Raw genomic sequence first — 24,057 nt, forward strand, 5'->3', positions numbered from 1 at the left:
CGCTCTCCAAAGAGTCTTGATATAACTCTGAAGAGGATGATAAATCACTGTCTGCTTCTGTGGCATAAATAATTGAGCTCAGATCAGAAACACAAGATCACTGATATGGTCCTTTGGAGTTCTGCTAAATTTCATATTAGAAAGGGGTTTCTACTCTTTCTTTTCAAATTGTTGTGCAGTTCTGACTGTGTGTCATGGGCAGCTTAAAAAAGATAAAAGACCAATGTCAGACTTATCTCAAAAATGTACCGTGACACTTGCCTCCAATAAATTCCTTAAATAAAAATCCCTTGAAATACAAAGAGCCATGACATCAATGGGTGTTCCATGCAAACATGTAAAGCAGCATAACCCCACAGGGCCCCTAGCTCCTCTTAATATATTCTTAACCATCAACTTATGTTACAAACCAGGGGACTCAGGAATACTTATCCATTTGGATGCATAAATAGGCTGTCAGTGGACTACAATATGTTTTTGCAGTAAACCATAAGGATTATCAATTAAGTAAAGCACTGCAGAGATTTAAACCCCAATAATCCTTGGCAGATTAATTGCCAAAAACAAAGAAATCACTGTAAATATTCTTACCATCTGCTAATAAGAAAATAGATTGTTCTACTGCCTGACTCACTGCTAACTTGACTGATTTAAGCAACAACTATTGTTCATATATTGAGTGTCCACAAAAAGGGGTACAGAGAATAACTTGATTAGTATTCCATTTCTGCTCCAAAAGTTGTTACAGGTCTCTTTGGCAAGGACAGGTCCATTCTGAAAAGTTGTATGCTACTTCAGAGTTTGCCTCTACCCAGAAGATGTGTACCTTCAGAGTTTGCCTCTACCCCTAAAATTGGACTCAAGTCACATTTTTTTCTTGACATTAGACACCATCACAGTGGGGTGTCTTCAGAATCTGAAGACTTCAGTAATTCACTGCATCACTGGAACACCCAAGAGACAGTAGTTCAACCTTCCTAGCCATAAGGTAGTGTACTCACAACAAGCCTGTATAGAGAAAGTTCAAGTAGTATATATAAAATTGAGACAGCTGGAAAAATCACCAATTTTCTGTACTAAAAAAATGCTATTAAATTTTAATTCCAAATTAGTCTAAAAAGCCAAAATTAAAAGAAATGAGAAACCAAATTCCTCCCACTGCCCCCAAAATGGCTTTGGGGTCATTAAACATTTCTTTTTAATTTTGACCCCACTGCTAGGGTGCCTCCTCCTAGCTGCTCTGAGGATTAGCTCTTTCCAGTTCCAATGCTCCCTTCTGCCACTCGTTTGCTCACCCTCTACGTGCAACTCAGTATGCTCTCCCTTCATGGCTTGGTCTTCCAGCCAAGTCACTATTGTCCTCCCCTTCCACAGTTTCAAATTCCTATCAGATGACTATCCCAGGCAGTCTTCTGCTCCACTGCCCAGTCTGCGTGTTGTCCCCAATCGTTAGTAGGGGAACTCAGGCTACGGTTCAGCCCAGCGACCCTACAACCAAGGTGTGCACTATCCCAAGCCTTGGTTCTACGTCACCTACATCAGGCTTTCTCCACCCTCCTCTGGTAGACCCTTCTCTCATGGACAGCACACCAAGGCTTCTATTCTCTCCCTAGTTTCCACCTTTCCACCAGTAGAGCATGACTAAAGGCCTCACACTGTAACCCCCTCTGGCCACAGCTTCCAGCTTTTATACCAGTTCAGCCTGTTCCTCTCCAGCTGGGCTCCATCTTCTCTTAGGGCTAGCCTAGCCAGCTTAGTTCTCCTCAAGTGCAGCCTATTAAGTTAGTTGGTCCTTTCCCAGCTACCTTAATACTTTCAGTGAGGGGTGGAGTGAACACTCCATCACTGTATATGAAACCTTTCAAAATGAAGTCATTTTGAAACAAAAAAAATCCAAAAATTTGAAAGCTTCTTTTTTGTCTAAACAAAAATTGTCAAAGTGGATACAATTTTACAACAAAAAAATTGATCAATTCTAAACAACATTTTTTGACTGAAAACTGTTTTGATGAAAATTTTCCAATCACTTCTATGCAGATGAGGGAAAAATATATTTTTCACACTGGCAAAGTTCACACACTCTCCAGCATCCAATATTTGAATTTCATGACCTGACCTACTTAGTAGCTCCCAGTATCTGGGGACTCATACCACAGAGTTAATGTCATGTGGAAATCTAATATTTGGACAAGATTACCCAAAATATAGAACCAAAGGAAAAATGATGCAACCTTAGTAAATGCTGCTGGTTGTCTTCTCTTAATATAAAAATCGACAAAGAGTCCTGTGGCACCTTATAGACTAACAGACGTATTGGAGCATGAGCTTTCGTGAGTGAATACCCACTTCGTCAATTCTCTCAATATATCATACTCACTGAAAAAAGATGAGATTCATACTGTCAGCCATGAGCCAGCTCCTTAGCTGATATAAATCAATGTAACTTCATTGAAGTCAATGACCCTATGCAGATTTTGCGCCAACTGAGGATCTGGCCCTATGCCTCTTTTCAAGGTGAAATTACATCAGGGATGTAGATTACAGCACCAGTGCCATCTTTGGACAAATTGCCTAATAATAAATTCCATTTCTGATGAGATGTAAGATATTGCTCTATCATTACAATGTTCACTTTTTATAACAGAATGACAAGTATTGTAATTATATTTTCATATTCATGATGCCAAGGCTATCAAAGGGTCAAAAAGTATGTATATAGGGAGAAAAAAGAAAAAAAGATTTAAGATAAGGCAATATTGATTACAATGTATTCCTCTTCAGGCTGTATATGTCCTGGATAAGATGTTATACACTTTGCTAAAGATAATACATGATACTCATAGGTAAGGCTATGATTTTGTAATGGATATTTTTTGTAAAAGCCATGGACAGGTCACAGGCAGTGAACAAAAATTCACAGCTGTGATCTGTCCCTGACTTTTACTAAAAACATCCCTCACAAAGTAGGGAGGAGAAAGGTCCAGCACCCTGCCCCGCTTCATACAGTGGCAGGGAGCTGCGGCCCCTCGCCCTACCCAGTGGCTGGGGGTGGGGTATCTTCTCTGCCCGCAGGGGCTGGAGAGCACTGGGGAATCCCTTGCTGTGCTGCAGGACTGGAAGCTGGGGGGACAGCTGAGAGCTGTGTGGGCTGCTGCTGTGGGGCCTCAATGTCACAGAAAGTCACCGAATCTGTGACCTCCATGACATACATGTAGCCTAATTCATTGGGCAGACCCTCAGATGATGTCAATTGTCTTCAATGGAGCTAGGACAGTGCACCTGCTGAAGATCTGCCCTATAATTCTGAGTGTGTGGCCCTATGGATTGCCCAACCTAGAATTTGAAAATACTTTAGGCACTCACATTTGAAACTTAGGTTCTCCAAATGGCAAATGTGTACTCACCAAATAATTACCTAAAGTTCTCCAACACACATAGTTTAACACTTCAGGGAAAAAAGTCACTTTACACACCCAAAAGTGCCGAGTGATCTGCAACATACAAAAACCAGACCTCCCCTACCTCAATCCTGTTGACAAACACTAATGAAAACAAAAATAAAGAAATGAGAGCTCTCACTCATTTGACACAGTGAGGATTTTCCTGCTGTATGAAAGTACTCCCTCTTCCACTTGCAGTTTCCACATACCCACTTGGATATGGAATCCCCTTTATTATATATTGTTAAAGGACAAGTATGATGAACTAGAAAATAGCTGTATTATTTATGAATATGGTGCATGCCTCTGTGTGTAAATCAAGAGGGAAGAGGAATAGGTAGAGCAGGGGTTCTCATAACCAGAGGACGGGGGACCAAAGCCTGCCTGAGCCCCCAATGTCCTGGATGGAGGGACCAAAGCCCAGGGATTCAGCTCCTGGCAGGGAGCCTGCAATCTGAGCCCCACCACACAGGGCTGAAGCCTTCAATCTTCAGCTTTGGCCCCGGGTGACGGAGCTCAGGCTTTGGCCCCGGGCCCCAGCAGGTCTAATGCCAACCCTGGTGACCCAGTTTGAGAACCAAGCAGGAAAGACAACATAATAGCTTAGATAAGGAACTTCCCAAAACACACACAAGCCAGGTTTATAACTGTGAAGAGATGACTCTTCAGCCCCAACCTTGGTGAGACAGCTCCTTTGCCAAGGCTGGAAAGAGAATCAAAGACACTAAAACATTAGAGGAGCCCAGAGCCTAGACAAGAGTGGGGGGTTTAAAAGGAGTGGGAAGAGACTGCCCAGGAAAGTGCCAGCAAAACATTGACCAGGGAACACACAGACAGACACAGGGAGCATGTTTTGAGCAGGACAGTGTTTCTCCCCAGCCAGAGGTGGAGGTTAGCTGGGCTGAAGAGAACTTGCAGAAGCTGGCAAGGAAAGATTGGAGTATGAGTAAGACCCAGGCATATAAGGCTTTACATTGTACTTTCAGTGAATAAATAAATAATGTTTTGTTCTGAAGACTTTTTTTTTTTTAGCCACTCTAATCAAATTGGTGGTCACAACTTCCCGCAGTGAAAGGGCTGACAAGTGTCAAATGCAGTTGGGCCTGTTGCATTAACATGGTTGATAAATAGGAGCAGACACCAAAAGACCCAGTTCCAGAGTGGTTAACCATGTGGTTCTACCCAGAAAGGTGCAGGAAGCCAGGTCTGTCATCTAAAGAGGACTAAAAGGGGTCAAAAGTGCAGTTCATAACCATGACAGAAAGCACACAACCAATCTTTGTGTAACAATTTAACAATAATATTTCTTAATTATGCATCTGTTTTTTTCTTAAGGAATTTTAAACCATGCAGTGACTTCAGTGGGAATTTGGGTTGCAGAAAGGTGGTGAACTTGATCCCAACGCACAGGGCCTGGAAAAGCCAGACTCAATTAATAGAACAGGAATAAGTGAAAGTGCCTAGGAACATGTCCTTAGGGGAAAGATCCCACAGCTCCAATCCAATGTAGGATGAAGCGCTTGCATAACTGAGGGTACGTCTACACTACCGGATTACTCCGATTTTACATAAACCGGTTTTGTAAAACAGATTGTATAAAGTTATTGTGCAGGTAGCCACACAAAGCACAATAATTCGGTGGTGTGCATCCATGTACCGAGGCTAGCGTCGATTTCTGGAGCGTTGCACTGTGGGTAGCTATCCTGTAGCTATCCCATAGTTCCCGCAGTCTCCCCCGCCCACAGGAATTCTGGGTTGAGATCCCAATGCAAAAACAGTGTAGCAGGTGATTCTGGGTAAATGTCGTCACTCTTTCCTTCCTCCGTGAAAGCAATGGCAGACAATCATTTCACACCCTTTTCCCCTCGATTGCCCTGGCAGACGCCATAGCATGGCAACCATGGAGCCCATTTTGCCTTTTGTCACTGTCACCGTATGAGTACTGGATGCTGCTGACAGAGGCGATACTGCAGTGCTACATGGCAGCATTCATTTGCCTTTGCAAGGTAGCAGAGATGGTTACCATCCCTATTGCACTGTCTGCCATTGTAAATTGGCGATGAGATGATGGTTATCAGTCATTCTGCACCGTCTGCCATGCCATTGTAAATTGGCGATGAGATGATGGTTATCAGTTGTTCTGTACTGTCTGCTGCTGTCATGGGTGCTCCTGGCTGGCCTTTGCTGAGGTCGGCCAGGGGCACAAAGACAAAAATGACTCCCTGAGTCATTCCCTCCTTTATGTTTTATCCAAAAATAGAGTCAGTCCTGCCTAGAATATGGGACAAGTGTACTAGAGAACCAGTGTACCAGAGAACCAGAGAGCACAGCTGCTCCGTGTTAGATCCCACAGAAATGATGAGCTGCATGCCATTCTAGGGGTGGCCCTGCAACAACCCCACCCGTTACTTCCCTCCTCCCCCAACCCTCCTGGGCTACCATTGCAGTGTCCCCCGCATTTGTGTGATGAAGTAATAAAGAATGCAGGAATAAGAAACACTGACTTTTTAGTGAGATAAAATGAGGGGGAGACAGACTCCAGCTGCTATGATAGCCTAGGCAGGACATTAAATGGTGCGGGGGTGAGGAGCCCAGCCTCCCGCTGCTATGATAGTCCAGGCAGTACAGAATCTTTTCTTTAGACATGAAGGTGGGGGCAGCTGATGGAGCTCAACCCCGAGTTGCTATGATGAAGACGGTTACCAGCCGTTCTGTACCATCTGCCAGGAATGACCGGAAGTCATTCCTATTTTTACCTAAGTGCCCCCGGCTGACCTCACCTGAGGCTAGCCAGGAGCACTCACAGGATGATGACGAGGATGGCTGTCAGTCATTTTGCACTGTACCGTCTGCCATCAGGGAGGGGAGGGGAGAGGATGCTGCTGTTCAGTGCCGCAGCACCGCGTCTACCAGCAGCATGCAGTAGACATACGGTGACATTGAAAAAAGTCAGTAAACGATTTTTTCCCTTTTCTTTCATGGGGGAAAGGGGCGGTAAATTGACGAGATATACCCTGAACCACCTCGGACAATGTGTTTGACCCTACAGGCACTGGAAGCTCAGCCAAGAATGCAAATACTTTTTGGAGACTGCGGGGACTATGGGATAGCTGGAGTCCTCAGTACCCCCTCCCTCCCTCCATGAGCGTCCATTTGATTCTTTGGCTTTCCGTTACGCTTGTCACACAACACTGTACTGTGGACTCTGTATCATAGCCTGGAGATTTTTTCAAATGCTTTGTCATTTCGCCTTCTGTAATGGAGCTCTGATAGAACAGATTTGTCTCCCTACACAGCGATCAGATCCAGTATCTCCCGTATGGTCCATGCTGGAGCTCTTTTTGGATTCTGGGACTGCATGGCCACCTGTGCTGATCAGCGCTCCACGCTGGGCAAACAGGAAATTAAATTCCTGTCTACCTGGCCAGTGCATCTGAGTTCAGATTGCTTTCCAGAGCGGTCACAATGGTGCACTGTGGGATACCGCCTGGAGGCCAATACCGTCGATTTGTGGCCACACTACCCCTAAGCCAACATGGCAATACCGATTTCAGCGCTACTCCTCTTGTCGAGGAGGAGTACAGAAACCGGTTTAAAGAGCCCTTTACATCGATACAAAGGGCCTCGTTGTGTGGACGGGTGCAGGGTTATATTGGTTTAACGCTGCTAAATTTGGTTTAAACGCATAGTGTAGACCAGGCCTGAGTCAGAGTTTAAGGTGGTTTCAAAAATCATATTTATTCCTTGGTTTGAAAGATTTTGGTTCAATAGTTTTTAAACAAACTTCAAAAAGTGTGCAGCAAAATATTTGGAGCATAGCATCTTAGTTTGCAGTGGTATGCAAAATGTGAAGTTTTACCATAATGTTTAGTTCAGTTATACAATAGAGGTTTTTCCTCATTAGAATACTTTACAATAAAGCAGGGAACCTTAAAAAAGGAAACATTTACCTTACCATGATATAAGCACCTCATCAATGTATTGCATTCCAGGTGAGAAGGTATTTTTTTCAAGCCTCTCATTGTACAACTATTGGAAACCTCTGAAGGGAGACATTAGTGCCATCCTTTTCCATTAAGAAAAGGGCCTTCTAATATATTCCAAATTGCTACAGCACAAGATCTTTTTTTCCATAAAAACAACAAAAAAAATACAGCTGATAATACAGCAGAATATCCCCATTACTGGGTGAAAGGAAGTTACAGTAGATGGAGGCTGAACACATGGAGTACAGCTACACTGCAATAAGAGAGCCTTGGAACAGCTGTGGCTGGCCTTGGCTAGCTGACTCATGTTTATGGGGCTTGGGCTGAAGGGCTATAATTTGCAATGTAGACACACGTTCAGGCTCAGACTGAAGCCCGCGCTCTGAAACCCAATGATGGGGGTGGGTCTCATAGCCCAGGCTCAAGCCCACTCCCAAAATATCTATACTGCAATTTTATACTCCATGCCCCCAGCTCAAGTCAGCCGACCCAGGCTCTGAGACTCGGCGCTACAGGTTTCTTATTGTAGTGTAGACAAACCCACAGGCTACAGTAGACAAAGCAAGCCCATTCTTAAAAAAATGAATGTCAAGCATAATTGGATTTTTTTCTATTTGTAAAAGGATTTTTGTATTTCATAAATATGTGGAAAAATTACTAAAACATTTTGCTATATAGTACATAGTTTAAAAAGGCATTGAAGAGTTTTCCAGCTGCCATTTAAATACTAGATGCAACCATGTAGGAGTAAGTATTTGGAGGTGGCTTTGCACTCTGATTATTACAGTTGTCCCAGCATGGCAGAGCTGCCACCAACAGAAGAAGTCCACCCAGCAGAACACAAAGTCCACTAAAGCAGAAAGCAATGTCATATGTCTGTGTCCAGTCATAAAACCAACCTGAAAAGAAAAAGAAAAAAAGTGAGATCAATGATATACAATTGCTGAACATACAGCAGAAATGTATTGAGAATCATCATATTTGAATTCACAACAAAATGTATGGTTTAGTACATAATGTTGTAATGTTACAACATGCAAAACAAACAAATGTAATCTAAAAACTGTTAGGACAACATGTAATATTTCATCATGTTTATATTCCCCTTACATTAGTCTGGTCAGCTATAAAGAAATGTGTTGTAACTTTCTAAATACTTGCAGCAAAGAGTCCTGTGGCACCTTATAGACTAACAGACATTTTGGAGCATGAGCTTTCATGGGTGAATACCCACTTTATCGCATGCATCCGTCGAAGCGGGTATTCACCCACGAAAGCTCATGCTCCAAAACGTCTGTTAGTCTATAAGGTGCCACAGAACTCTTTGCTGCTTTTACAGATCCAGACTAACACAGCTACCCCTCTGATACTTTCTAAATATTTTAATTTCATCATTCTACTATCACCACAACTAAGCAGAACAGACTTCAGTGTGAACTTATTTAATTTGGTACTGAACAGAATCTATAACAATTAGAATTTGACATCACTTAACCCAATATCTTACCAACAATTGGTGGTCCGAGGCTATTTCCAAGTCCGGCAAAGAACATTAATATCCCATATGCATGTGCCAGTTTCTCAATTCCCACAGTCTTTGTGGTTACATATGGAAAAATTGACCAATTCCCAGTGAGAAAACCTAAAATTCCAGAAAGTATTGCCAACATAATGTAACTTTTGGCAAATGGAATTGCAACCAAAGCCACGCCAGTCATTATTAAGGTAATTACATATAGGTATAAAGTATTAATCCATTTAAAATCTGCCAGTACTCCTAAAACAAATTTACCAACTGCAGTCATAATCCCTATAATGGAGATAAGAGGCATAACATAGTCTTCTTCACTAACGTTTGAACTTCTTGCTACATCTTCCATAAGCAGTAAAGGAGGAAATCCACCAATGTCAAAAAGTAAAATAGCAATAAAAAGTGATGAGAATACTTTGTTTTTAAAAAGAAACAATGTTTCTTCCCAGTAGTTTAAATACAGTTGCCATTTCTTCTTGGCAAGCTGTTTGCAAAAGAATGTTTGTTCTACAACTTTCTGTTTATAAGTGTCTGTCTCTTTTGCATGTATTGATATTAATCCATTCTTATTTAAAATACTGTCCTGTTTGCAATCATGACTGGACATATTATTCACACATTTTTCTTCATTGTAGCCCTTTTCTAGGATGCTTGTATTTTCTTCAACATTTTCCTTCTCGTAGTAAATCAAGTATTGATCTGGAACTTTTTCCAGACATGATTTTTCTGGCATAGGGGAATCAGATAACTCCAAAGGTCTCATTAGACTGCCACATGCTAGTATATTTAGAGATAATGCACCAACTATTAGCAAACATCCATCTAGTCCATATAGCTCAATGAGTTCTCTTTGTAATGCTGCATATATAAAAAGTCCAACACTTGAACCTAGAAAAGGAAATAAGATGAGTGTAAGTTATTTCATGAGGTTACCTCAGCTCTCCAATAGCAAGCTTTAATATTAAAGAGACTGTGAAATATAACTGACAGATAAGGTCTTTCAAGGAAATTGCTCTATTATATTAAGTGTATGTATTATCTTGGGCTGGGATTGTATGAATGATACAAAATCTGGAAATTATAAGGTATATAGTGAAAATGTGTCAGACAAGTATGGACTTTTAGGACAATAAGTGTTAAGTGGACTTCCTGGGGAATCCCTAGGAAGAGGTTAATGAAAATTATCCAATTCCCACTATGCAAAAAAATTACCACAAAGAGAGTCTTTTTCTGCTGATTACCTGTTACGGAAGGCCATGGCCAAAGGCCGAGCTCTATAAAGAAATGGCTGCTCTGGACAGCCATTGTGCTAGTTCTGGATTTAAGACAAATATGAACCTGTAACCATGCAGAAAACCCAGTTATGGGTTTTGAGGGAAAAAAACCTACCAGAGCCCTAGGCTGGAGCGGGGGGGTGGGGTGACCTCTGGTAAACTTTATCATATATGTAGGTTCTTTTCCTGGTTTAATAGGTTTCTCTGTAATGTTTTTAACTTAAGAATGAATGTGCTTCCACACATGACATGACCACCAAAAACAACCACAACTTTAACAAAATTAAAAAATAGTATGGATCGGATCATGCCCTCTCACATAAGACACTGAGATGGGATAGTATTTGGACTCTATGCAGGACTCCACACCTGGTCAAAACTGCTCCAAAAGGGGACTCAGATAAAAAGATAACGCAACCCACAGGGCCAGAGGCCTGACAATGTGCACTCTCAACTACACCCTGCTCTGTCTACTCCCTTGCTGGCCTACTCAGTCTAAACCCTTTATATGTAAGGATGATGGACAATTCCAGGAGACCAGAGGATGGATGGAACAGGGCTGTGAAGGAGGCTGAGCTAAACTGTCTCAAGATATCCACACTTCGTGGATTTCTCCCATGCACATATTTAAGTGGCTTGGTTTGGGTTGTTGACTTCAAGCTTTTTATTTAAAAAAAAAAAAACCCAAAACCCCAAACGTTAAACTTTTCAGTGTCCTTTTAAAAGTCAAAACCAACAATGTCTAGAAAAATTTCCATTTAAACTACAGCTTTGCTAATTGTCCCCTAATAAGCTTATATAAACAGCAATTCTAATGATAAACAAAGGGTTACATTTTATACTAGAGCATCATTTCTGTTATTTTGCACTACCATTCACAGCTATATAGACTACTAACAACTATTGACCCAAATTTTGGCTTTGTTAAAGATATTTTTGACTAATCCTTTCTGATTCTTCATTAGTCACTAAGATCAGCAGTAAGCAGTTTAGGACAAATAATTTATAAACTAGAGATTTGTAATATTTTAAAAACATACCTGTTGAAATCAAACCAAGTGCAAGGCCTCTGCGTTTATCAAAATACTGACAGGTGATGGTTACTGTTGCTGTATATAATAAGCCACAGCCAAGCCCTAAAAAATACAGGAAGTTTATCAAGGCATCTTGTATAACTTTATACATAATTTACCTTTTTTTAGAAAATTCAAGAACTAGCTAATACTTGACAACATTCAATTAAAACATGTAGAGCAGTATCATTAATGAATATAATTAAAGATTGGATGTGAAGGATCAACCTATAAATACAATCTTAGATCTACATTCTTGTTTTCCTCAAGTTACTTTTATTGTTTGTTTTTCCTTACCTCAGATACATTTTTATAAATATGAATTTATCTTTCTATCCAGATTTAAAAACAGAAACAAAAAAACAAATCACCACCAGACTTCTGAATTTTAAAGACTTATTTTCAAAGCAGAAGCAATACTTTTTAATCACATGGTATAAATTCGTTTCATCTGTACCTCCAGATCCAACAAATTGCAAAGACCAATAATGTTCTTTGTATGTTTTCTTAGTCTATATCACAACTACCTTAATTTTGGATGTACATAGCCAGACTGTCTAAAGCTACTTCTGCCATTTTTTAAACAATAAAGTGATTTTTCAAGACTATTACAATAAAAGGAGCCTAAATGTGAAACTTCAATATTAATCTTCCTGTTTTCCATATGAATCACATACTCTACCAATTACTACTGCTTCATTGGCTTCCATCCAAACAGCTGTAATGATGGATTTTACAAATTACTGGGATGGCTAATTGTGTGCCAAGTAGTTTAAGATTACAATACTAATCCAACCATTATCAAACAGGAATGCTTCCTTCCTTTGTTTTACTCTACATCGGACTATTTCAAACACAGTGGCTGGTTGCTAGCTAGTCAGAATACTGCAATTTCATGTATCGGTGTAACTTCAATTCAGGTTCATGAAGAAAACATAAGGTAACTATTCATTTATTTCCTAATGATTTCTGGTTTGTTAACTAAAATTAATGAAAAACTATTCCTTCTACTACATGATTCCTTATAAGCTTTTATTCTTACAAATTTACAATGTCACAGCTATGGGAAAGAATTTAAAGAAAGTAGGGTAATAGACAATCTCAGCCTTCTTCCATTACCAATCAGCAATATCTAGGAAAGGTAATAAACACATTATTTGAGACTAATCTTCTGAGGAAACCTCAAAAGCTTTCATGCTTCTTGTATTTGACACTATTGTAACACAATCCATTAATTCTTAAAATAAAAAGTTCTCTATTCCTTGATAACTAAGGCCCCAATCCTGCAACTGCAAATATGCAGCAGACCCCTGTGCCCACACATAGCCCGAAAGTAATAACTGCTTGCATGAGTAAACATTTACAGAATCTGGTCCTGATTCTGAATATAACAGTCTTTATACAAATTCAGCATTCAGTTTCTGAATGATTAGTCTCAATATGAACAACAGTGACATTTCTTACCAACAATAATTCCATATGAAAAAAACAGAAAATATATATTCGGTGCAAAACTGCTCATCATCAGGCCCCCAGCCACCATAAACCCACTGAAGATTGTCACAGGTCTTGCTCCAAAAGAAGACACACATGCACTACAGACAGGACCTACAGCAAAGGGGACAGAAGAGAAGAAAGAAAATAGCTTTTAAATATCAGTCCCAGTAAAAAAGAACTGAAAGGTATTTTTCCAATAATATATTTGGTGTAGTTCTTAAAAATTGTTCAGGATCCCAATGGTATTATAGTCTTCAATACAATACATCATAAACCTACAATGTCACATTGCACTTGCATGTATTATACATTCTTGACAAGTTTCACTCAAACAATACTGAATGATACCAGAAAAATATGAACATTCTATTTTATATCTTTAATGATATTTTAGAAAAGCCTGGTGCTAGAATCATAAAACAACATTTAAAAACTTCAAGCTCGTTTGTTTTGGGATTTTTTGCAGTGTTGTTGTAGCCATGTTGGTCCCAGGATATTAGAGACAAACTTTCGTGCTACACAGAGCTCTTCTTCAGGTCCTGAATGGCTTGCGTCTTTCACCAACAGAAGTTGTTCCAGTAAAAGATATTATCTCATCTTGTCTCTCTATTATTAATTTTTCCTTACATTTGTGGCAACAGTGCCATCTGGTGCTTACACTAAGCCCTGGTCTACACTACGCGTTTAAACCAAATTTAGCAGCGTTAAACCGATTTAACCCTGCACTCGTCCACACGAGGCCCTTTATATCGATATAAAGGTCTCCTTAAATCAATTTCTCCCCGACGAGAGGAGTAGCACTGAAATCGGTATTGCCATGTCGGATTAGGGTTAGTGTGGCCGCAAATCGACGGTATTGGCCTCCGGGCGGTATCCCACAGTGCACCATCGTGACCACTCTGGAAAGCAATCTGAACTCGGATGCACTAGCCAGGTAGACAGGAAACGCCCCGCGAACTTTTGAATTTCATTTCCTGTTTGCCGAGCATGGAGCGCTGATCAGCACGGGTGGCCATGCAGTTCCAAATCCAAAAAGAGCTCCAGCATGGATTGTACGGGAGATACTGGATCTGACAGCTGTATGGGGAGACAAATCTGTTCTATCTGAGCTCTGTTACAGAAGACGAAATGACAAAGCATTTGAAAAAATCTCCGGGCTATGATAGATAGAGTCCACAGCAGGCACTCAGCACAGTGCTGAGTGACAAGCGTAACGGAAAGCCAAAGAATCAAATGGATGCTCATGGAGGGAGTGAGGGAGGGCATATTGAGGACTCCAGCTATCCCACAATCCCTACAGTCTCCGAAAAGCATTTGCATTCTTGGCTGAGCTCCCAATGCCTGAAGGGTCAAAAACATTTTCCCAGGTGTTTCAGGGTGTATGTCATCAATTTACATCCTTCCTCCACCCCCAAAAGAAAAGGGAAAAAAATTGTTTCTCGCCTTTTTTCAATGTCACCCTATGTCTACTGCATGCTGCTGGTAGATGCGGTGCTGCAGTGCTGAACATCAGCATCCCTTTCCCGGTGGCAGATGGTGCAAAATGACTGGTATCCATCATCATCAGCAGCAGCCCGTGAGTGCTCCTAGCTGGCCTCAGTGAGGTCAGCCGGGGGCGCCTGGTTAAAAATGGGAATGACTCCTGGTCATTCCCACCAGACGGTACAGAAGACTTGGTAACCGTCCTCATCATAGCAGCTGGAGGCTGAGCTCCATCAGACCCCCCCTTTCATGTCTAAAGAAGATTCTGTACTCCCTCGACTATCATAGCAGCGGGAGGCTGCGCTCCTCTCCCCGGCACCATTTAATGTCCTGCCTGGACTATCGTAGCAGCTGGAGTCTGCCTTCCCCTCCTTTTATCTCACTAAAACCTCAGTGTTTCTTATTCCTGCATTCTTTATTACTTCATCACACAAATGGGGGGACACTGCCACGATAGCCCAGGAGAGCTGGGGGAGGAGGGAAGCAACGGGTGGGGTTGTTGCAGGGGCACCCCCTAGAATGGCATGCAGCTCATCATTTCTGCAGGATCTCTGGGGCTCTGACCCGGAGCAGCTGTGCTCTCTGGTTCTCTAGTACACTTGTCCTATATTCCAGGCAGGACTGACTCTATTTTTAGACAAAACATAAAGAAGAGAATGACCCAGGGAGTCATTCCCATTTTTGTCTATGCGCCCCCGGCCAACCTCAGCGAGGCCAGCCAGGAGCACCCATGACAGCAACAGACAGTACAAAAGGATTGATAACCGTCATTGCCAATTTCCAAATGCAAACGGTGCAAAATGACTGATAACCATCATTTCATCACCAATTTACAATGGCACACGGTGCAATAAGGATGGTAAACGTCTCTGCTACCTTGCAAAGGCAAATGAATGCTACTGTGTAGCACTGCAGTACCGCCTCTGTCAGCAGCATCCAGTACACATATGGTGACTGTGACAAAGGCAAAACAGGCTCCATGGTTGCCATGCTATGGCGTCTGCCAGGGCAATCGAGGGGAAAAGGGTGTGAAATGATTGTCTGCCACTGCTTTCACGGAGGAAGGATTGAGTGATGACATTTACCCAGAATCACCCACGACACTGTTTCTGCCCCATTGTGCATTGGGATCTCAACCCAGAATTCCAGTGGGCGGGGGAGACTGCGGGAACTATGGGATAGCTACGGGATAGCTACCCACAGTGCAACGCTCCAGAAACCGACGCTACTCTCTGTACAGGGACGCACACCTCCGAATTAATGTGCCTAGTGCGGCCGCGTGCATTCGACTTTATACAATCTGTTTTACGAAACCAGTTTACGTAAAATCAGAATAATCCCATAGTGTAGACATACCCTAAGAAAACATCTACTGTAAATTACCTTTCCCCCAAATCTTTCAGGAAATGAAAGACTGACTACAAATAAACTATTTTGATAAGAGATTGCTGTAAAAAGCTTTTCTGATGTTTATTTTAAAACTGGCATAACTTGAGGGATTTTTAGTGTAGACCATAGCTGTGGTGCATTGTAGGTGAATTAGTCTAGAACACTGATCATGAAGCATAGAGGAGCTCTTTTTTAATTAATTTCAAAAATAATATAGTAAGTAGAACATTAAAGTAGAGGGTGTTAAAAATCAGATACATGAGTAAGCTGCTGTCTGTTACAGGCAGGGAAATACAGAATGCAAAACAGATTCATATGCAAGTATCTGAAATAATTCCTAGTGGCATCACCATACACCTCTAGTAAGTCCCACTAAATAAGCCTCCTTTTCCCACACATCTCCCTCATCTTCCACGTAAAAGAGGAGGCTATGGAACAGAGCTTTTTTTTTAAAGAAAATGAGAGGTAGGAACTGGCACAGTTCAGGGAAATTGCACTGGCCTTTCCCTTCTATGGCGCAGCAAGGGCAACCACTGTAAGCTCCTGGTTTCTCAGCTGTCACCTTTCTTGGGTAGAAACACCCATCTCTCTCTGACCAGGGTTTATCCAGGCAGCACAGTTCCCTGCTGAATGGAGTTCACCAGCAAGCTAGACTGTGCTTTGCTTTCTCATCAGAGGCTACAAGCAGGTTAATTCCCCATAGTTGTAAGTTACCACACAGCTCTTTCTAAGACAGCACATTTATTCTTAAGGTGAAAGCATTTCAAAGAAAACATTAAAAGCAATAAAAAGAACCTGCATGTGTGATCATAAGCTTACCAAAGTAATAATACTTGTAACTAGCAACGGCCTTGAGCTGCAAAATTCAAACTCATATCTGAAATTCCGAAGTTTGGAAGTCTTCAGAACTAGGTTTTTAGCCTGGCAAGTTTTAGAGCCAATTGCCATTTCAGAAGATCAAACCTCAGAGTTAAAGGATATTTGGATCTGGCCCATATCTAATTGCAATTCTCTAGAAGTACTATATAGGAGATGGCAGTATGGTAGATTACTTCTGTACTAGATGACATTTGTCAAGTTGGTCATGCTTATGTTAAGGGGAAACATGAGGAATTTCCAGAAGATGGGCATTAAGGCAAGGTGGGTAACATAAGGTAAACAGCAGATGCGAATTAGTGAAGGTGGGAACTGGGAATGTGAGCCAGGATTTTAGTACGATTAGCAGCGGTACTGGCACAGGCACAAGCAGTTCTGGGAAGCAGGCTGGGATGGAGTACAGATCTGGCAGCAGAAGGGAACCATAGGTCAAGTGAAAGGCAGGTCAGAGCTTTTGCTTTTAATGAAGTTGTTAGTTGTAGGACTCTTCAACATGGTTTACATCAGGGCTCTATCCAGGCAAGGGATAAGAAAGAATTAGTGGAGGAAACCAGAAGCTTGATTGTGTAGGCTGGTTATTTTGATTTTAGAAGAGGTAAGGAAGCCAGTTGGAAGTTCAGCCTTGCTGCTTGTCAAGGGGAAAGGCAACAATCAGTATATTGTGAGGATGAAAGTTCTGCAGTGCAATTAGTGAGGGCAAGTGCTTGAAGTGTTAGGTTGCTGGTGATTCTTGAAATTAATCACTAGACTGGCAAATTAAAATTGGCATGTTTCTTAAAACCACAAGATTTAAAAACAAAACTACACATGATGTCTGTGTGTTACATAAGAAGTTCTGCTCCACTAAAAACATTAGGCAGTGATAACAATTCCATTGAGCAGAGGAATCTGCACTCTTTTTCATTTTCTATTTCTTGGTCAGTATACTGTGAACAAGAGAAACAGCACTTCCTTTTCCTTCCTCCTCTTTTTATGAAGGGAATCTCCAAATTCCAGGACATCCTTCTTACAAAACTTCCCGGTATGGTTTGGTGGGTCAGTGGTAATTCAACAAAGTACGAAGCAGGGGATCAGAGTTGAAGCAGTAAGCTTGGTCCTTTGCTCCCATGCCAGCAAGAAGTCAAAACATGCAACACTGTGCAAAGTGCTGCCTCATACTACTCTCTCATAATCTGTAATCTCCTTTGGACCCCATCATGAGCGGCTCTGATAGGGTCCAGAAAGAGCCACATCCAACCTGCTTGCTGGGTTGAAGGTGAGGAACGAAACCAATGGGTTGGTGGAGGAACAGAGACCATTGTTGCCCCTTCCTCCCCACTCTCGAGGAAAAAAATCCCATGGCTGCATTATCAATACATTGATGAACCTATTTACCAGCAGAAGGAATGCCAGAATAGATATTTAAAAGGGACCCCAAGGCTCTTGCTGAAAACAGATGCTTACATTGGGAGACATAACTTTTGTATAAATTCCCTCTGCCACCCCTCACTCAAAAGAGGGTCCAAAAATAAAACTGACAGTTACTCTACTCAGACCTCATTCAGACGTCCATAGCTCAGAATGTTTCTCTCTCTCTCCCAGTAAGTCGACATCCTGTCTCAAAGGACCCAATACCTTTAATTCTAACTTCATGGGATCCTGAACAAGGAGATTCTAATAGAAGCATGATATTATCTAAAAATAATTCAAATACTGTAGGCTTCCAGGAAATTATTTATCTCAAAAACTTAGTACAGGACAAGAAAGTGAAGCCTGAAGATACAGACATGTCAAATATTCTACAATTTCTGCAAGATGCTGTGGCCCTAGGTTTAGGAGCCTATTCCTTAAAGGTCCATTTTTCAGGAGTGTTCTAAATTTATATGCTGAATCTTGTAATACTTCAAATTCCCAAATTCTCAGATTTCAGAGAGCAGTTAAACGGGTCAATCTCCTAGATTATCTATCTTTCTGGAATGGGATTTAAACTTGGTTTTTACGGGCTTCTTCTTTTTCTATCTTCAAGGCCTTGCACAGAAGAGATCTACTTTCTGTCAATAAAAATATGATTTCTGGTAGCCATCATCTTTGACAGGAGAGTTTCAGAGATAATAATACTCTCCATGGAAGAATCACACAGCGGCCTTCACCAAAATAAAATAATTCAAACTCCTTCCTTCAGTAAAGAAGTAATTACTTCCTCACGTTTGCTAAACATCTGCAAGACAATCTCTGGCATAAGCTTGATGTCAGGAGATTTATAAATATCCGGCTCATACACAAATAAGAAAATGTTCCTCACTTTTTAATTTTTTCCATCCAAATTATTAAGGACCTTAAATCACCTATAGCTAACTCTAAGGCAAAAAGCCACATCAGAGATCTGCCGGGCAGTCATGTGGCCATCAAGCTCCACCTTCACAAGACACTACTACTTAGATCTTTTGACCACTGCAGACACATTATTTGCAAGGCAGATGCTTCAGTCCAGGGGTCCCTAGACAATTCTTCTTCTTCACAGGCAGCATGGCTTCACCCTGCTTTGCAGACCATCAGTACTAACATCTCCCTCGCTTCACTTTTTCAAATTGCTATTTCTTGTTTGTGATGATTTAGCAGAAATCAGGGTGGATAAAAATCAATGATAAAAAAAAAATGTAAAAAATCTGATTTTTTTATTTAAATCGAATTTTTTTGATAAAATGTTTTTGAGGTAAAAACCTATGTAAAGATCATTTTAATTAAGATATCTTTGAGCTATAATGTATCTCATCGTGGAATAGAGATTATAAATTCTAATTATATAGTATGAGACAATATAGTCATATAATGTTTAAGAAAAGTTTTGTAAATGAGTTCCAATAGTTCATGGATTAGGGACCCAATCTTATAGGGTTCCAGGGGTTTCTGTATAGAAAGATTAACCTAAATAACCTATCTACCCAATGCGACTCGGTGCTCAGTCTGGAGGATACCATCAGAAATGCTTACTATTGCAGTTCTCAAATGGTAGATTTGTGTCTCCAGAGATAACATGCTTGTTAATAGCAAAAATGTTTTCAAATAAATAAATAATATACAGAGGTGAGAAATAACAGACCTCAACCCTATTGTCCCTCTGCAAATTTGCATACACAGAGTCAATCCCTTACCTCTCTCTCAAACAGGATGATCAGACAGCAAGTGTGAAAAATCGGGATGGGGTGGGGTAGGGGGGTAATAGGAGCCTAGATAAGAAAAAGACCCCAAATCGGGCCATCTGGTCACCCGACTCTAAAAGGGCAATGTTTCAAAAGTTCAATAGAAGATTGTTGGGGGTGGAATAGATCTGGACAAGGAGAAGTTGTCTGGGGATAAATGTGAGAAGGGAGGGACAGGCAGTAGAAACAAAAGTGAACCTGTTTGAGCAGCATATTCCAGAAGTCTTGAGGTCTTTCTGAGTGTAGCCTTGTCATGAATATAAAGAGAAGGGTGACCACCTTTCTGTATACAGTTCTATGGGGTCCCTCCTGGCCAGAGGCACAAAATCTTCTTACCTGTAAAGAAGGGGTTCTCAAACTGGGGGTCGGGACCCCTCAGGGGGTCATGAGGTTATTACATGGGGGGTCATGAGCTGTCAGCCTCCACCCGCAACCCCGCTTTGCCTCCAGCATTTATAATAGTCTTAAATATATAAAAAGTGTTTTCAAGTTATAAGGGGGGGGTCACACTCAGATACTTGCTATGTGAAAGGGGTCACCAGTACAAAAGTTTGAGAACCACTGCTGTAAAGGGTTAAGTAACCTAGCTCACACCTGACCAAAAGGACCAATAAGGGGACAAGATACTTTCAGATATGGGCCGAGGGAGGAGGCTTTGTCTGTCTGTTCTGTGTGCTTGCTGCAGTTAGATCAAGCAAGCAAGCAAGCAATCCAACTCCTATAGAGTTAGTAAGTATTTAGCAAGGAAACACATTAGTTTACTTTTATTTTGACTTGTGTTTTCCTTTGTGTAAGAGGGACGTTTATGCCTGGTTTTGTAACTTTAAGATTTTGCCTAGAGGGGAGATCCTCTTGAGTCTTTTGTTATTCTGTAAAGTACTTACCATCCTGATTTTACAGAAGTAATTCTTTTACCTTTTCTTTAATTAAAATTCTCTTTTAAGAACCTGATTGATTTTTCATTGTTTTAAGATCCAAGGGTTTGGGGCTGTGTTCACCTGTACCAATTGGTGAGGATATTATTCTCAAGCCTCCCCAGGAAAGGGGGTGTATGGACTTGGAGGGATATTTGGGGAAGGTAGGGCTCCAAGTGGCCTTCCCTAAATATTTATTTAAATCACTTGGTGGTGGCAGCATTATTTAATCCAAGGTATAGGAGAGAAATTGCACCTTGGGGAGTTTTTAACCTAAGCTGGTAGAAATAAGTTTAGGGGGTCTTCATGCGGGTCCCCACGTCTGTACCCTAAAGTTCAGAGTGGGCAGGGAACCCTGACAAGCCTTCACTGATTTGAGATCTACCATATCATTCTCTCACTAGAAGGAAAAACTTATAATTGCAGCAGGCCATAAAATTGCAGTTTGGGAATATTTTAATGAAGTTCCTTTTCCTGTGGGTAAGATAGACATGTGTGCAAAATGCAAACAGTGCAACAAAGAAATGCAAGGCCTGGTTGCCTGAATGAAACAACATCATGAGAAGTGTTCCTTCTCAGTAGGAAGCTGCACTGAAAACGATGAAAGGAATATGTCTGACCATGCAGGACCTTCCACGTTGATAAACTTTTTTATTTCATACTTCTTTCTTAAGGATTGCCTGTCTTCCTTCTGAGCTATTCTTGAATTCTCATGTTTGAAGAAAAAATATAGTTGTTAGTCTACGGTACTATCATTTTAGATGCAGTTGTGATAAAAAATAAATAGCTGAAATAGGCAGATTTTCCTTTTACAATTTCACCTTTAAAGTAGTACTGAGTGTCAGTGAATGCAATGACTAATCCTAAATGAGCAGTACGGTAATAATAATTAAATAACTACACTGACTTATTTTGTTTAGGAAAATCCATCCTCAACATACAGGATTCTGAAGACTATCCACCTTCAAGATCACCATCATTTTCTATAGTTTCAGAGTTATCTACAAATTACAGTGTTTCAGTCACATCATGTATGTCACATAGCCACTATACATCACCTGTAGCAAAAAGAAAAAGAAAAATCTCCATCATCCAGAAACAACCATAGATACGTTTGTGGGAAGAACCAGCAGATTACAAAGAGAGATAATTGATTAAAAAATTGCCCAGTTTGTTTATGCAACAAACTCTCCTTTCTGTATGATTGAAAATCCACACTTCTTTAACATGCTTCAGTTATTAAGACCAGGATACAGTCCATCCAACAGAGCAGATGTCACAGGCAAATTGCTGGATAAAGTGTATGAAAGAGAAATTGAGCAGTGTGCAAAAGATCTAGAGGATAAAATTGTTAACCTGAGTCTTGATGAGTGGAGCAATGTCCACAATAATCCTGTTGTATGCGCTTGTGTGATAACAGAAGAAGGGAACGTCTAAATTACAGAAAATATATCAGGAAATGCACACACAGCAGAATACTTACAAGAAGTAGCAGTAAAAGCTATAACAAACTATGAAAAAAAATTCAAATGTCTAGTGCGCAGCTTGGTCATAAACAATGCTGCAAATGTATCCAAGATGAGAAGAAATTTAGAAGCGAGTGAAGGGAGCTACCAACATACGGTTGCAGTGCTCATTTGAAGCACCTCCTAGCCAAAGACTTCAGTGTTCTAGAAATGAAGGCTAATGTTGTTGAAATTGCAAAATACTTCTGTGACAACCACTTTGCAGCAGCTGCTCTGAAAGAAGTGGGAGGAACCAAGCTAACTCTCCCACAAGATGTGCGATGGAACTCAGTAGTGGACTGTTTTGACCACTGTATCATGAACTGACAGTTTGTGAACAAAATTGTGAAAAAAATAGATGGCACCATCACAGCCAAAGTTCTCAGCATCAGGCATAAGAGAAATGTTGAACATATGCTGAGTACCCTGAAGCCTATTTCTGTAGCCTTGAACAAAATGCAGGGAAATAGCTGTTTTATTGCTGATGCTGTTGAAATCTGTAAGGAACTGAGTGAGATCTTAAAAAGAAAAATATGCAATGACAGAGTTAAATTACAAGCATTAAAAAAAAAACGAATGGGACAAGCACTATTTCCAGCTCATTTTCTTGCAAATATTGTCAATACTCAGTACCAGGGTCAAACCTTAACTGCTGAAGAAGAGGAATTGGCTATGACATGGACATCCAGCAATCGTCCCTCCATAATGCCAACTATAATAAACTTCAGAGCTAAGGGTGAACCGCTCAATAAATATATGTTTGCTGATGATGTTTTAAAGAAAGTCACACCAGTGAACTGGGGGAGTCACTTAAGCACTTGGATTCAGAGACTGTTGAAGTGATAATGTCACTTTTTAAAGAGCAATAGCTTCTTCTGCTAGTGTAGAAAGAATATTTTCTTCCTTGGACTAATTCATTCCAAATTGTGAAATTGTTTGGGATCTGAAAAAGCAGAAAAACTTGTTTTTCTTTTCCAGATTATGAACAAACAGGAAAATGAAGGTGAAAATGACTGAGTTAGCTGCAGAAGCTAATATTTTAAGTTTCTCATTTTGACCTGGCTGACATAGTCAATTTAATTTTTGACTTTTTTTTAAAACTATTTCATTTAACTACTTTGGTTAAAAACAATGTTAACAAAAACAAAACTTGATTTTAAAAAACTTGAATGTTTAACTACATTCAAAAATTCGTATGTTTGTTTTGTTAAAATATATATTTGCTGTCGAAGAAAAAAATTCCAGAATAATGTTGTTGTTTTAATTAGATAAAACAATTTAAATGTCTGTCTGGTGATGTTCTCCTACTAATACAGCCTGGCAAGAAAATCTTCCAAATATTAATGATTAACCTGTTGAACTGGAGATAGTTCACCTCCCAGTGACTTCATAAATATCTGCTTCAGTTACCTTTGGTAAATGAAATAACCAAACAATCATTCATTTTCTGATATAGCTGTAAAACTAATCTGAAAAGTTTTCAAAATAAACCACTTTAAAAATGTATAGCGTGTACCTTCTAATAATGAAGGCTACATCTATCTCTGAGTTGTGAAAAATATGTATTAAGGTTATAACAACCAACAAGAATGCACTTTTATGTAGAAATCCACCATTAAATTGAGTCTTCCTGACTAGTGATTTAAATCATGATTTAAATCAATTTGATTTAATTAAATCCACCCTGGCAGAAATGATATCAGAAAAAATGGGGGAAAAAAATCTCTCTTTAATGAAGATAGTAATCAATCTGACCCACCATAGTAATTAATATCTGCTTGAACCTGTTTAATGAGGATGCAATGCCAGCATGGTGTCTAGCCAGCTTATGCAAAAGTTAAGCCATTTTTATTTCTAGTGAGACTTTTGCATATTAAGATGTTTCTCTAGAACTAACAGGTCTCTACACTT

At 40.4% G+C, this 24,057-nt stretch overlaps 1 protein-coding gene across 5 annotated transcripts in view; it reads right to left on the reverse strand.

Moving 5' to 3' along the window:
* Nucleotides 1-7,167: 7,167 nt before the first annotated feature.
* Nucleotides 7,168-24,057, reverse strand: part of SLC16A9 (solute carrier family 16 member 9) — a 37,723-nt gene continuing 20,833 nt past the window's right edge. For all 5 annotated transcript variants that reach the window (XM_050958609.1, XM_050958605.1, XM_050958607.1 and 2 more), the window contains 4 exons: nt 12,769-12,912; nt 11,272-11,367; nt 8,934-9,845; nt 7,168-8,325 (listed from right to left, as the gene is read on the reverse strand). In XM_050958609.1, coding sequence (XP_050814566.1) covers nt 8,147-8,325; nt 8,934-9,845; nt 11,272-11,367; nt 12,769-12,847 — 1,266 coding nt within the window. In that variant the 5' untranslated portion in view covers nt 12,848-12,912 and the 3' untranslated portion in view covers nt 7,168-8,146. The remainder of the gene's footprint in view (nt 8,326-8,933; nt 9,846-11,271; nt 11,368-12,768; nt 12,913-24,057) is intronic.

This window comes from Gopherus flavomarginatus, chromosome 6, assembly GCF_025201925.1.
Source record: "Gopherus flavomarginatus isolate rGopFla2 chromosome 6, rGopFla2.mat.asm, whole genome shotgun sequence".
Classification (NCBI taxonomy): domain Eukaryota; kingdom Metazoa; phylum Chordata; order Testudines; family Testudinidae; genus Gopherus; species Gopherus flavomarginatus.